The sequence below is a fragment of the Pteropus alecto genome, unplaced genomic scaffold, assembly GCF_000325575.1.
Source record: "Pteropus alecto unplaced genomic scaffold, ASM32557v1 scaffold3, whole genome shotgun sequence".
In the NCBI taxonomy this organism is placed as follows: domain Eukaryota; kingdom Metazoa; phylum Chordata; class Mammalia; order Chiroptera; family Pteropodidae; genus Pteropus; species Pteropus alecto.
The window spans coordinates 64,084,597-64,098,379 of record NW_006442484.1 but is presented as its reverse complement, the minus strand read 5'-3'; the positions used below and the strand labels follow the sequence as shown (position 1 = coordinate 64,098,379).

At 34.1% G+C, this 13,783-nt stretch overlaps 1 protein-coding gene across 2 annotated transcripts in view; it reads left to right on the top strand.

The window, feature by feature from the left end:
• Positions 1–13,783, top strand: part of TRAK2 (trafficking kinesin protein 2) — a 55,400-nt gene that overhangs the window by 29,566 nt on the left and 12,051 nt on the right. For both annotated transcript variants that reach the window (XM_015596674.2, XM_025039424.1), the window contains 9 exons: positions 4,474–4,550; positions 6,047–6,163; positions 7,178–7,387; positions 7,941–8,019; positions 9,507–9,637; positions 10,084–10,158; positions 11,326–11,460; positions 13,189–13,265; positions 13,564–13,767. In XM_015596674.2, the coding sequence (XP_015452160.1) occupies positions 4,474–4,550; positions 6,047–6,163; positions 7,178–7,387; positions 7,941–8,019; positions 9,507–9,637; positions 10,084–10,158; positions 11,326–11,460; positions 13,189–13,265; positions 13,564–13,767 (1,105 nt within the window). The remainder of the gene's footprint in view (positions 1–4,473; positions 4,551–6,046; positions 6,164–7,177; positions 7,388–7,940; positions 8,020–9,506; positions 9,638–10,083; positions 10,159–11,325; positions 11,461–13,188; positions 13,266–13,563; positions 13,768–13,783) is intronic.

Sequence of the window (13,783 nt, the reverse complement as noted above, 5' to 3'; positions counted from 1 at the left end):
GTATAAATTTTTTTTTGAGAATTAGGTTAGGCAAGTTCATGTCTGGAAACAAGCAAGAAGCATTGCTAATTTCTGTACCATTTAACATATTTCTATATATTTTTTTTTTACCATTTAAAAAATTTTAATTAGTTTCAAGTATACAGTACATCGATTAGACATTCATATAGTTTATAAAACAATCCCCCTAATTACTTCTTCTCTGGTTTTCCACCTAGCCATTTAATTAATGCTAACTGCATTCCCTATCCCATGCTCCCCAACCCCGTGACCATATATCAACTACTAATTTGTACTTCTTTAACCCTTCACCCCATTCTCCCAGCCCCCAACCTATATGTTTTAACAGCTGATAGCTGAAGGGAAAACAGGATTTGATAGGATTGATGAGAATAAAAGTCAGTCTGCTTGACTATCTCTTCATTCCTGGTAACAATTACAGTGAGGAATTAGTCTATGGCCTTGGAAGCATTTGATCACACCTAAGTGCCAATAGAACAGGAAAGAGCTTTTCTCTGAGTGCTTTTAGAATCTTCCCAAGCAGCAAGTCTTTGGCAGGAGTATTGTGATAAGGAAGAGAAGACAGAACTCATTAGGCTGCAGAGGGGAATCCATTGTGTTTCTGTATGCTTGGTGACTGACAACAATTAGCAACTCTCATTGAGGTGGCCCAGCCTTTGGGATTTGGTAGTATAGAGCCTATTTCACATAAAACATAAGAATTGGAGAATTCTGGTTGCATTATCTAACTTCTTTGCCATAATATATATTTAAACATTTTAAAATTCATTTTTGCTTTTTGAAACCTCTTAACAAGAGCTGCAGTTTTTTAATTGCCAAGGTAATATTTGTTCTTCATGGAAAATTAGCAAAAAATCCGAAAACAAAACAACGGATCAACCATAATCCCCACCCTGAGATAACCACTATTTACATTTTAATGTGTATCCTTCCAGCCTCTCTTGTATATAGATATGCTCACATTTTAAGGAACAAAATTGGGATCTATGCTATTTAATAACAAGGGTATATTCTAGTATTTCATCAGATAAAGGCCTTTTGATCTTAGGACCTGGCAGAAACAGCAGAATGGTGTTGGAGCCTGTTACTGGGAATGAGCACACCCAAATTTTTTTGTTTTTTTTATGACCCTGGGAATGGGGGTTGTTATCACCTCATTATTATCCTGGCTTTGCCACTAAAGGCTTGCTTTGTGGTATTGGACATGTCATATAATTCCTCTCAATTAAAATTCTTCATATAAGAAAATAAGATCATTAAACTAAATCAACTTCTTAAGGTTCAACTTTACATTTTCAGACTGTGACAGATGGTAAGCATTTATAGGAAATACATTTAAGTTCTCCATTAAAACATGTTTTATTCTTTACATTTCTGTATCACTGTGTCCTTCATTTTCTCTTCCCCTTTCATCATGTGTGACCTGTAACTCACAGCTGTTTTTTACATCCTTAACTTAGTGGGTTCACTTCAAATTAAATTTGCCACTTCAACTCTGGTCAGTTATGTAATTGAAGCCATGTCATGTATTTTTTAAATCAGTTGTATAAAAACTGTTTTTAACTGAGTCTTATTAATCTGGAAATAAAAGGCCAAGGTGAGAGACAATAAATGTTTATTTGAGATCATAAAGAATAGCTGTTTATGCAGCACTGATTCAGGCAGAAACTCAAATAGTGTTTCCTTTATGGGGAAAAGGGAAGGGGTTTTTGTGAGAAAAGAAAGGGAAATAATTACATTGAATAGAAGGAAGAAATTTCTATTGGTGCTAATAAACCAAGGAAGGAATTTCTATTGGTACAAGTAAGCTAAGTTATTCTTTAGCTATTTCAGTGCTAAAGAATCTTAATTTTCAGTCCTTTAGTCAGGAGGTCTGCTTTCCTGTTAGCTTTATAAACAGCTGTTTGGAAGGTTATGCTGCTTTGGCCCAGTCCAAAGGTCATTTTGCTCAGTTCAAACATTTCAAAGGCTCAAGGACATGCAGTGCAGTTCCTCTGGAGTGGCTGCCCTGACTATGTTTTAAAATGGCTTCATTTATGCTAATTTTTCAGTCTCCAGAATTCCTGGCTCTTGCTTACAGTGTTAATCCTGAGTCAGTGGTTTTCATCCCTAGCTCCACATCAGAACACCTGGGCATCTTTTACTTGCAGCCTGTGCCCTGGGTTGCCTCCAAATTAAGTAAATCAGAATCTGGTGTTGAGACCCACTGCCCTACGTTAAATTTGGTTTTTGCATTTATTGGCTGGTTTCCGGTAGTTAATTTAGAGCATAGATATATTGCTTTGATTTTTTTCCCTCCTCATCTTATTATCAAGATCGGAAGTAGTGGAGACCATACACTGTATCTGCCTTATATTTTTGTGTGTGCAGGTATCTTTTTTTTTAAAGATTTTTATTAAAATATAGCTAACATACAATATTGTATTAGTTTCAGGCATATACCATAGTTATTCGTCTTCTATTAGGTAAAGAAGTTGATCACCATTGTAAGTCTAAACCATCCGACACCATACAATCAATGTTAGTATAATATTATTGACTATATTCCCTATGCCATATATTACATCCCCATGACTTATTAATTTTATAACTGGAGATGTGAACCTCTTATTCCCCTTCACCTCCTCCCTTTTTTTAAATTTTTAAATTATAGTTGACATTCAGTATTATGTTATATTAGTTTCAGGTGTACAGCATAGTGGTTAGACATTTATATAATTTACAAAATGATCCCTCTGAGTAGCCTAGTATCCACCTGGCACTATACATAGTTATTGCAATATTAGGGATTCTATTCCCTATGCTGTACTTTACATCCCTGTGACTGTTTCATAACTACCAATCGTATCTGCCTTATTTTTAATTCTTAGTTCCTGCTATACTACCTATAGTATATAGTTAAATTGTGAAGATTCCTTAGGCCCAAAAGCCTGTTTCCCTTATCCTCATGGTTAAATTATGGAATCAGTTTCTCTACTTATAAATATAAATTCTTTTGGAGTAAAAATGTTTCTAGATTTTTGTTTGGGTTATTTGTTTGTTTGCTTGCTTTTTAGTTATATTTAAAACTTTTTAAAGCTCTCTCCTAATACCATCTACCTAGCACTTTGTTTTACTTATAAGTAGGAATAAGACTATCATTAATAATTAGCTCTAGGTAATCCCCAGATTCATTTTAAGCAGTGATGCTAAAAAGAAAAATTAAAAGCTCAAATAAAAGTAAAACATCTGTAATGGTGTCTTTTGGGCAACCTCAAGTTTTAAGACAGGACTAATAAACTACAAATGACTTAAATTATAATATCTACTGCCAATTTGGTGAATTATTTACAGAGAATTTAAAACCAGGGCTATTTTATACATACCAGTTGTGTTTAAAAACTAATAATTATAAACAGTTGTATGATACTTGCAGTTTTGCTCAGTAGAATCATCATATTTTAACTTCCTAATGACCTTCTGAGATGAGTATTATCACCTTCATATTATAAATATGAAATCTGAATATCAGAAGGGTTAAATGACTTGTTCAAGCCCACTCAAATATGTGAATTCAGCTTTTCTCCTCCAAAGTCTCAGTTTTTTCTTCAAGACAACTAATTATAAACTAATTATAAAATCAGTCTTAGTCAAACACAAATCTGTATCATGTAGTGTACTTCAAAGTCAAAATATCCCTTTTTTATTATGCATTATCACTAGCTTAAAAAGATATGTTGCTTATTGTGACTGGAATCAGTAGTCATATTTGTCCGCTTTGGAACTAAATTATCCAAGTGCATTGACAGTTCCTAAGTTTATGAGGTGCAGAAATACTGGGCTTGAATTATGCAAGTAATAGTATAGTATACAACTTATTTTATAGCAAAGGCCTAGATATGAAGATTATCAGAAAGTTTTTAAGTAAGCTAAAAAAGATTATGGTTCAGAGCAGAGCTACAAAAAGTCCTACAAGTCCTTTTCCTTGTTGATTGATATTAGCTCACATGGTAGGTGATGATACATATTCAAGATCATCACAACAGAATTCTAATTGAATTCTTTTGTAACAGCATAGCCTTTCACTAACTCACTCCTCAGTAACTTTAGTTTAGATTAGGATATAAAACAATTGGTGGTTTCATGCATTCTCCCAGCCCACATTCTCTAGTGTGAGTGGGCCAAAGTTCTAATCTTACAGAGGGAGAGGAGGTAGTCAGGAAGTGACTGCCTTGTGATCTTTTGATTCTTAATTCATCTTATGATGCACATTTATTTGTAATAATTTGTATATTTCCTGAGTGTCTAATATATGAAACGTTTCTTTCCTTTTCTTTTTTCACATATATTTTTATTCTCCTGAATGGCCTTTTGTAAAAGCCTGGGTTCGTTGTTATTTTTCAGTTCTTACAAATATTTTAATTTTTCTGTTATTTCTAAATTCTATAAACAGTTGTTTTTTAACTGTCTTAGTTCTAGGCACAGACAGGGTGGAGCAGATGACCAAAACTTACAATGACATCGACATGGTTACACATCTCCTGGCAGAGGTAGGAATATAAAATTTCTTTCTCCAGTACAAAAAGCTACAACTTGAAATTGTTTGGAATCTATCAAATTTTTACATCAAATGAAAAATTATGATGTCTTTGCTCTCAGTTATTTTCTATAAGGTTGTTACAATTGAAACAACTGGCATTGCAAAGTAGAGTGGTTCTTGAAGTTTATTGTTATGAAATTATAGAAGGTTTAGTGAATTGGGGAGGGGGTGGGGCTGTTTGTTTGCTTGTTTGTTTGTTGTTATAGTGATGCTGGCTGGCCTCCCAGTCCTAGAAAAGCATATGTTGTTATTCAACCTGTAGCAGAGCTTCCTATTTAAGAAGCAACTCCATTGCAAATCAACACCTGCAATTTGGAACATCTTCCCAAAGATTTCTGCTTTTATTTGAGCTCCTTTTGTCCATGATATTTTCAATAAGTATGGTGTATCTCTTCCAATTGGCAGTCATAGAGGTCTCTCCTTATATTTTAATTTCAGTTGATTTTATGGAAAGCTGTCTTTCTCCTTGAAGTACCCTTCTCTACTCTCCCCTCCAACTCCGCAAAGTGATTTTGTGTATGCCACTTAGCCTATATTGAAAATGAGATAAGTAGGCCTTGAAAATTTGGAAATAACTCATCTACCTGTTTTCATGTGCTGTGAGGCAAAAGGACAGAAGCTTAATTTTATTTATAGTGAGTAATGTAAGTGGAACCCATACTCATTTATAAGGCAGTTATATGTTTATCGACAGTTTTTCATCCTACAGAATATAATCCTCACCTCCACCATGTAGTTGGGATTCCTATGCCCTTGCTAAGTATTACCATGTACCCAGAAAGAGTAACTCTTGCTTTACTTGGCTTTTTTGTAGGCCTCCCTGCATGACGCCACCAACTTCTTTAGAGCCCCCTTTTTTCTATGGTCCAAGCAGAACCTTGTAGCCTTAAAACTTTTTGTCGCTTATTTTATTTCACATCATTCTTGCACTATTTGACAGTAGGGCTCTTGGCTGTGCTTTCCTCTAATCCTTTACTCTCAATGAAATTTTTTAACGTACCTACCTGATTCCCATATATTATATACCTTATTCTGTATCATTACCATGCTTGGTAGACAGACAGATGCATTTAACAAATATTTATTGAGCTTTTACTATGCGCCAGACCCTGTCCTACATTGATTTTCTAATTCCCCAAAGTTTTAAGTTTACAGATTGGATTGCTGGTTCCTAATTAATAGGGTGATCAATAAATCTCACTTGATACTAAGAAAAGAAATGCCCTCTTGCACTCACAACTGTGGTAGTCCTCTATTTGACCAACATATATTAAACACCACCTATGTGCCAGACCCAGTGTTCATTTTGGTATCTGGGCATTAAAATTAATCTTGATGCTTTGTAGGACATTGCTTTTGTGTTTAGCAGAATTGACTACAGAATTTCTAAACTACCATTTAATTTTGTTTGTACTCAAAGAAAAGATGTATTTGGTATTTTAACAGAGGGATCGTGATCTGGAGCTAGCTGCTCGAATTGGGCAAGCTCTCTTAAAGCGGAACCATGTCTTGTCTGAGCAGAATGAAGCCCTTGAGGAGCAGTTGGGGCAAGCTTTTGATCAAGTAAGTCTTTGATCGAGTATTTGCAGCATGAAATAATTAGGTCTTGGCAATGGAGAAATTTTTTTCCTGGGTGTCCCTGAATTGATGACAGTAGTAGGTAAATAACACCAATACATATTGTCTTTGTTGGCAACCATTGAACTAACCAGTAAAGAAATGAAATGTTATTATACAGAGGAGTGCTCATGTGGCCCTACCTTAGTCAATATAAAGCCAGTATCAGTACCTATAGTACTTATGGCACCTTGCTTAGGTTTTAACACTTTATCCTCACCACTCTTTGTGGACTTTGTGTGTGATCTTATCTTAACTTTATTTTTTTTAATATATTCCCAAATAATAGATATCTAAATGAAGTATCTTTATTTAAAAACCCAAACAAAAGGAAAAAAGAGAAAGGAAAAGAAATTTTTGAAAAATGCATTTATTCCAAAGCAATAAATAGTTTTAGTGAGAACTGATTTATTAACTTGAATGGATAAATTTCAAATTTTCTATAATTTGTTATTTTTATCTAGTTTTATTTAAATTTTATAAGTGAATTATATTTAATAATATTTGAGCCTTTATGTTTAAAATATTTATCCCCTAGAACTAAAGTTAGGAAGTCATGCAGAGTTATACAGCTTAAAAGTACAAGCCTTTGGGATTAGAATTTGAAGTAGGGATCTATTCTGATACTTTGAAGATTCTTTAGTTTTGTTTTTAACTGTGAATGTATCATAATGTGAAATTTTTTTCCTATATTTGTACTATATAGAATATGAAAATTGGATGTTCTCAGCAAGTATAGCAAAAGATGTATTTGTTGAGTTAATGCTCTAAAATGATAGTTTAAGAAGTATCTGAGGTTTGTTATTCTCTTTTTAGCACTTGCTACTTTAGTCAGTAAAATCTAGCAACTGATTTTATTTTAATGATGAGAAACAATTGCTCTATGAATTAGAAGCTATACTACATGTAAATAATTTAAGTAAAGAACATCTTGTAAAATCAAGCCCTTTTGCTGCGCAGGTTAATCAACTACAGCATGAGCTATCCAAGAAAGATGAGTTACTTCGAATTGTCTCCATTGCTTCTGAAGAGAGTGAAACTGATTCCAGCTGTTCTACACCGCTTCGGTTCAATGAGTCCTTTAGCTTATCGCAGGGTTTGCTGCAGTTGGACATGCTGCAAGAAAAGCTCAAGGAACTGGAAGAAGAGAATATGGTTCTTCGATCCAAGGTACATTCAACCTAATTCTCAATTTCCTCTACCTTAAAGGCTGTAAGGTATAGGCCCAGGTAGCAGCCAAGGCACATGTATTTGCCTTCTCTTGTTACTTAGATCCCACTGAAAAGTGGATAACAAGTTGACAGAAGAAACAGAGAAAGCCACAACATAGACTATATATATCTTGTGGAGTTTACACAAATAACTAAATAATGACAACTGTGATAAGAACTATGCTGGAAAATTACAAGGTTCTGTGAGCTTGTATAATGGGGAGGAATTAAAGAAGTCCTACTTAAGCAAGTGATATTTTCACCATGGCTAGGGACTAGCCAGGTAGAGATGTGTGGCTGAAAGGGGTGAGTAGGCATATGCAAAGGCCCCAAGAGGAATGAGGGGTAGATGTTTGTCACGTGCTTTTCCATACCTTCATTTTATGATAGATAAAACTTTATGGGGTTTTCCTTTGTAAGTGATTAATTTTTATCTTTGAAAGAGAATTAAAGGTTTTTTTAGTTAATACTATAAAAATCAGAAGATATTGCATACTACTTTTTTCTTGAAGGCTTGTCACATAAAGACAGAAACTATTACCTATGAAGAGAAGGAACAACAGCTTGTCAGCGACTGTGTTAAAGAACTTCGTAAGTACTAACATTCTGTTTCTTAGCCTTTGGGCAATTCTTTGGTAGGATATCTCCAACTTGGAAATTAGATCAATGGTTTCAGTAGAAGTATCTCAAGAAATAGTATTAAATAATTCCTGAAGATCTTGGAATATCACGTTGAACCCACAACTCTAAATAAAATACCATATGTACTTTTAAGAAATATGTTTCAAATTGCCATCATCATTAAATAAAGACCTATATTTCTATCAAGTATAGTATATTAGGGTGAAAAGAACCAAAGCTCTTATGTTGTTGATGACGAAATAGTCCTATAGAGAATATGATTGCCAGAGTCAGAAATTGATAAGTGACAGAGCTGGGGCTTAAATGATGACATAAAACCTAACATTCAATGCATATTTAAGTGCCAACTATGTGTCATCTATAAAGGAATATGTTTTGGTTTGACATAATGTTAACTAAAATAATTTTCTAACTAATTAGTTGGAAAAAGGTCAGCTTTACTAGAGAAAAATATTTAATTCCTCTGTAAATATATATAGTCTTTTATGTTGAAAAAGAAGATGTAACATCACGTCAATTCAAAAACTGATAACTTAAATTAACAGAATAGTAGAGGACAAGAAGGAATGTAAATTGAATCTTCTCCATCAGCACTATCATTTCCCACCTTTTACACTTTAAAAAAAAGAAAGAAAGAAATGACTTGCCCTAGAGCTCTGATCCAGGCCTCTTTCTTCTTTATTGCCATCCTCTGAAATGTTATAGGCTTTCTGTAAATTAAAAAAAACATTTGAGAAATGGTTTTGCCACTTGTATTTAGGTGTCAAAGTTTTTATATGAAATAAAGATTTATTTCCCTAGTGGAATTCTGAAGGTTCTATTTCATGTAAGGTTCATATTCTATGCAAGAATGCAAGGCTGTAAGAATTGCTTTAGAGGCTCTACTCAGTTTGCCAGGTATCCCAGAAAGTCTCCTACAGATGCATCTCAGTACCTTTAGCAGATTGTGACTGTTCCGTTCTGGAAATGTTCCTTAGTTAGATTTAAGTTTAATTTTCATTGCTTGTGGGATTTTATTGACATCTCTGAAGTGTTCTCAAAGACATAAATTAGATTACATCTTGCCACTTGCAAAGATATATAATTCACCTATCTCTTTTCAGCCTTCTTGTCTTTCAGAAAGAAAAAAAATAGGGCATGCATCTTTCTCATAAAAAAAAAAAAGATTGAAGCAAAACTTTTAGCTTTCTTGCTTTACAATTCATCTGTTTTTAGCTTCATTGTCTCATTCAAGTCCCAGATTAGCCCATTTCAGAAGAACCTTTATTTTTCTCTATTGGGTTATCTGGGTTTATTTTTTAAATTTATGTTAAAAAAAAATCTATTCGTGATAGTCCAGTGCTTGTTATAAGACAGGATTTGGCCCACACACCATAGTTTGCCAACCCCTATCTTACATTTACTTTCATTTTTAAAATTTTTGTTTTGTTTCCAAGGTGAAACTAATGCTCAGATGTCTAAAATGACTGAAGAATTGTCTGGGAAGAGTGATGAACTGATTCGATACCAAGAAGAGATCTCTTCTCTCTTGTCTCAGATTGTAGATCTTCAGCACAAACTTAAAGAAGTAAGTTCATTCATTCATTCAGCAGATGTTTGTTAAGCACTGACCTACCTAGTACTGTGCACTCTTAAGTGCTAGATACATTAAGCAAAATAAACACAGTCTCTGCCCTTTTAAAGTTCTGATTGCTGTTTTAGTCTTCTCTCTGTCCTAAGTATCATGGATAAATACTTTCAAGTCACTATTTCTCTCCGTAAAATGGGGTTACATCTCCTCAGAAACTTGTGATGTGAATTATTGACTCATGCTCATTATATTCTGAACACCTTAACAGATTTTATATTCTGCCCATTTTATTGCTCGTATTTGGCTTTTGGAAGGTTAGCTTTTTATAGGCCTCTACATAGACTATACCCCTGAAATGCACTCTTAGAATGTCTTAAAAAAGAGATTAGTCTTTATTTTATATGGAAAGGCTTCACATGTCTCTTTTAATTTGTTGTTATTAGCATGTGATTGAGAAGGAAGAACTGAGACTTCATCTACAAGCTTCTAAAGATGCCCAAAGACAACTGACAATGGAGGTAATGAAATCTTCCTTTATCTTGTAATTATAATACACGAGGGGGAAGAATAAATGGCTTCTTTCCTCTTCGTGAATAAGATTTAAAACAACAACAGAGGATCAAGATGAAATTATGAGAGCTAAGAAGTAAAACATTTAACAAATTCTGTCTCTAAAACTAATACCATGGCAACATCCTTCTTAATTAATAGGGAAAACCTTGACTTTCATAGGATTCTTTAGGAATATGTGACCCTTTTAGCAGTCAACTTTAACTAACCCAACAGTTTTTAAAATGTCGGGAGAAATAGCAAAAATCTCTTCCTTTTATATAATTTTAATATATCAAAATTCTATATATTAGGTATAATTTAGTGGTTCTTTAGCATGTGTAAGAGTTAACTGGCTAGGAGAGTTTTAAATGGAGATTCCCAGGTACCTTCCCCCCAAGTTTCTAATATAGTAGGTCTAGAATGAGGGCCTAGAATCTGCATTTTTAATAAGCATCCCCAGCCCTGGTGATGCTAATGATCCAGTCCACATACCACGTGAAGAAATTTTTGAAGTTAAAATGTACTCTGAAAAATACGTGCATTTTTTAACCATGCTTGTATATCTAACAGTAAAGATGGTTCTGAAACAAGGGAGAAGAAACTACTTGTTTAAGATGATTGAGCACCCTAACATCGTACACAATACTTTGTAGACTTGATCTTGTCATTACGGACTTCAGAATGATGTTTTCAAAATATATATCTAACAGTATGCTAAATCTTATTTGACCATAACTATTATTATTTTTCTATAATTTTTTTAAGGATATGAAGCATTAAATATTGAATTAACAGTCATGGTCACCTCAGCTACATTTTAGATTTTTAGGAAATCATGTTTATTTATAATTCTGGCCAAGATACCCCTAATTCTAGCAGCTTAAAATCACACACACACACACACACACACACACACACACACACTGTCTCTCTCTCTCTGTCTCTCTCTCTCTCTCCCTCTCTCCCTCTCTCCGCACACCCCGCCCTTGCTTAGTTTGTTTCAGAGTCTTTGTGTTGAAACGGATTATTTTCATAAACTTAGCTAGTCATCAGTATAAAATTAATATTTATCCCAATGGATGTTTTTATATGAGAATTTAATAAAGTACGCTAATTATCATCCTCTCTTTCAGCTGCATGAGTTACAAGACAGGAATATGGAGTGTCTGGGAATGTTACATGAATCTCAAGAAGAAATAAAGGAACTTCGTAGTAGATCTGGCCCTGCTGCTCATCTGTACTCCCAGTCATGTGGAGCTTTTTCTGGAGTAAGGAACTGAGAAAGATGTTATGTATTTAAGGATGCTTGTTTAGGATTAGATTGTTCTGAGAGCAATATGGTTTCTGATGGTGTAAAGCATCTTAAGAAGAGATAACACGGATTTTCCTTGTTTCTGGAATTCAATTACTGATTTAGGCCTTAATTTGTATATGTACATCTACCTAAATGCTCTAATTTATTGTAGCCTTCTTTCTAACAGATGACCATGCACATTTATTGTAATACATAAGATGAACCCCAAGGAAAGTAGCCCCTTGAGGGCAGGAATCATGTTTATTTAACTCTTCAATAAACAGCATTTTTTGAATTAAAGAAATTAATGAAAACTTATGAGTTTATGCTAGAATTTATAATGTTGGTTCAAAGACTTATTTTAACAATCTAGTTCTTAAACATTTACATGCAATCCTGTGAAATTTTTTTAAAGACTGAAACTATAAATTATAGTAGATTTTCTGAAGAATATGGGGCCAGAATTTGTTTTTTAACTTTTTTATTTTGAAATAATTTTAAATTTAGAATAAAATAGTATGAAAAACTCTCATATATCCTTCACCTAGATTCCTCAATTTTTAACATTTTATTACATATACTATATCATTCTCTTATTTTCTTCTGAACCATTTAACAGTAAATGGCAGATACACCATATTACCCCTTCGTACTTCAGGGTGTATTTACTAAAACCAAAGACACTCTCCTACATAACCGTGCTGCAATCATCAACGTCAGGAAATTGACATCACTGTAATACTGTGATAATTGCCAGGTGGTGATTTTCTAATTTCATCATGTTTTCAACATTTATTAATTGGCAATCTTTTGTGGATTAGAGCTTTTCTGTCTCATTTATTCATTTGTTCATTGACTTATTTCAGTATGGACTCATGGATTCCTATTTTAGTCAATGGATTGTAATTTATTAGTATTTTTTATTTGATATTTGAATTGTCCCAGTCCCGAAATCAGCCATTTCTCCAAGTTGCTTTGGTTGCTTTTCACGAGGAATGGTATTAAAAATTCAAGATCTGGGTGCTGTGTGTACATTGCTACTAGAGTATTATTGCTTCCAGACCCTTTCATTAGGTAGACCTAGGAAACAGATAGATGTTCATACATACACCCACACAAACACATCAATATCTATCTTTCCATCCATATTGTTCACACCAATACCTTCAATCCCAGTCATTGTCATCTCAGCCCCACTGAGCATGCCACCCATGCTAGTTATAGCCTCATTCCTGACCAGGGGAGGGGGAAGCTTGCTCACTTTTGATTTAATGACTTTTCTATGTTATAAAAGCTGTACATGTTTATTATAGAAAAGCCAGAAGTTATAGAGAAGCAAAAAGAAATTGTTAAATACCATCAACTCTTGACTTCCACAGAATTACTGTTAGCATCTAGAATTATAGCTTTTCACACCTTTTATTTTTGTGTGTCTGCATATGTAATATTTTCTATTTATCATATTGGTTTTTGCCATTGCTTTCCTGTAAAAATATACCACGAGAAAGTAGTCGGTCCTTGTTTAAAAGTTACATTTCCAGAATTTCTCTTTTTTTCTTCTATGTTTTTTTTTTTTGTATTTTCTTTTATTATAATACCAAAAGTACTGGATTCTGGAGACTGTTAACTTAAGGACAGTTCATTTCTTTTCTAACAGCCTTCTTACATAATCACTAAAGGAATCTCAAACTCTTTTTTTTAGGAATCTTTAGCAGCTGAGATCGAGGGAACCATGCGTAAAAAGTTGAGTTTGGATGAGGAATCTCTCTTTAAACAAAAGTGAGTACAGATCAAATATGTTGTTACTCAACCATTGGGATGGAAATTTAAAAGAAGTCACAATCCAAAGTGATAGGTGTTATGAGATTCAGTAGTAAATCTGCTTACTTTTCAGTTTTTTCCTAGTAGCGCTCACATTTGTGAGAGTTCTCTTGTTCTAAAGTTTATTTTCTAATGATCTCCTAAAATTTAGAGACTATTCAGGGTGGCTTTATTTTTAACGAACTGCACACACGTCTCTTATCTAAAGCACTCCAGCAGTAGGCAGTGGCAATAATGTACACTTCTTTTTTGACAGAGCCCAGCAGAAACGGGTATTCGATACTGTCAGGATTGCCAATGACACACGGGGCCGCTCTTTCCCATTCCCAGCTCTGCTAACAATTCCAGGTTCCAATCGTTCAAGTGTCATCATGACAGCAAAACTTTTTGAGTCAGGTTTACAACAAACAGAGGACAAAACACTCCTGAGCCAGGGGAGCAACTTGGAGGCGGTTCCAGGGTAAGAAGCATAGATC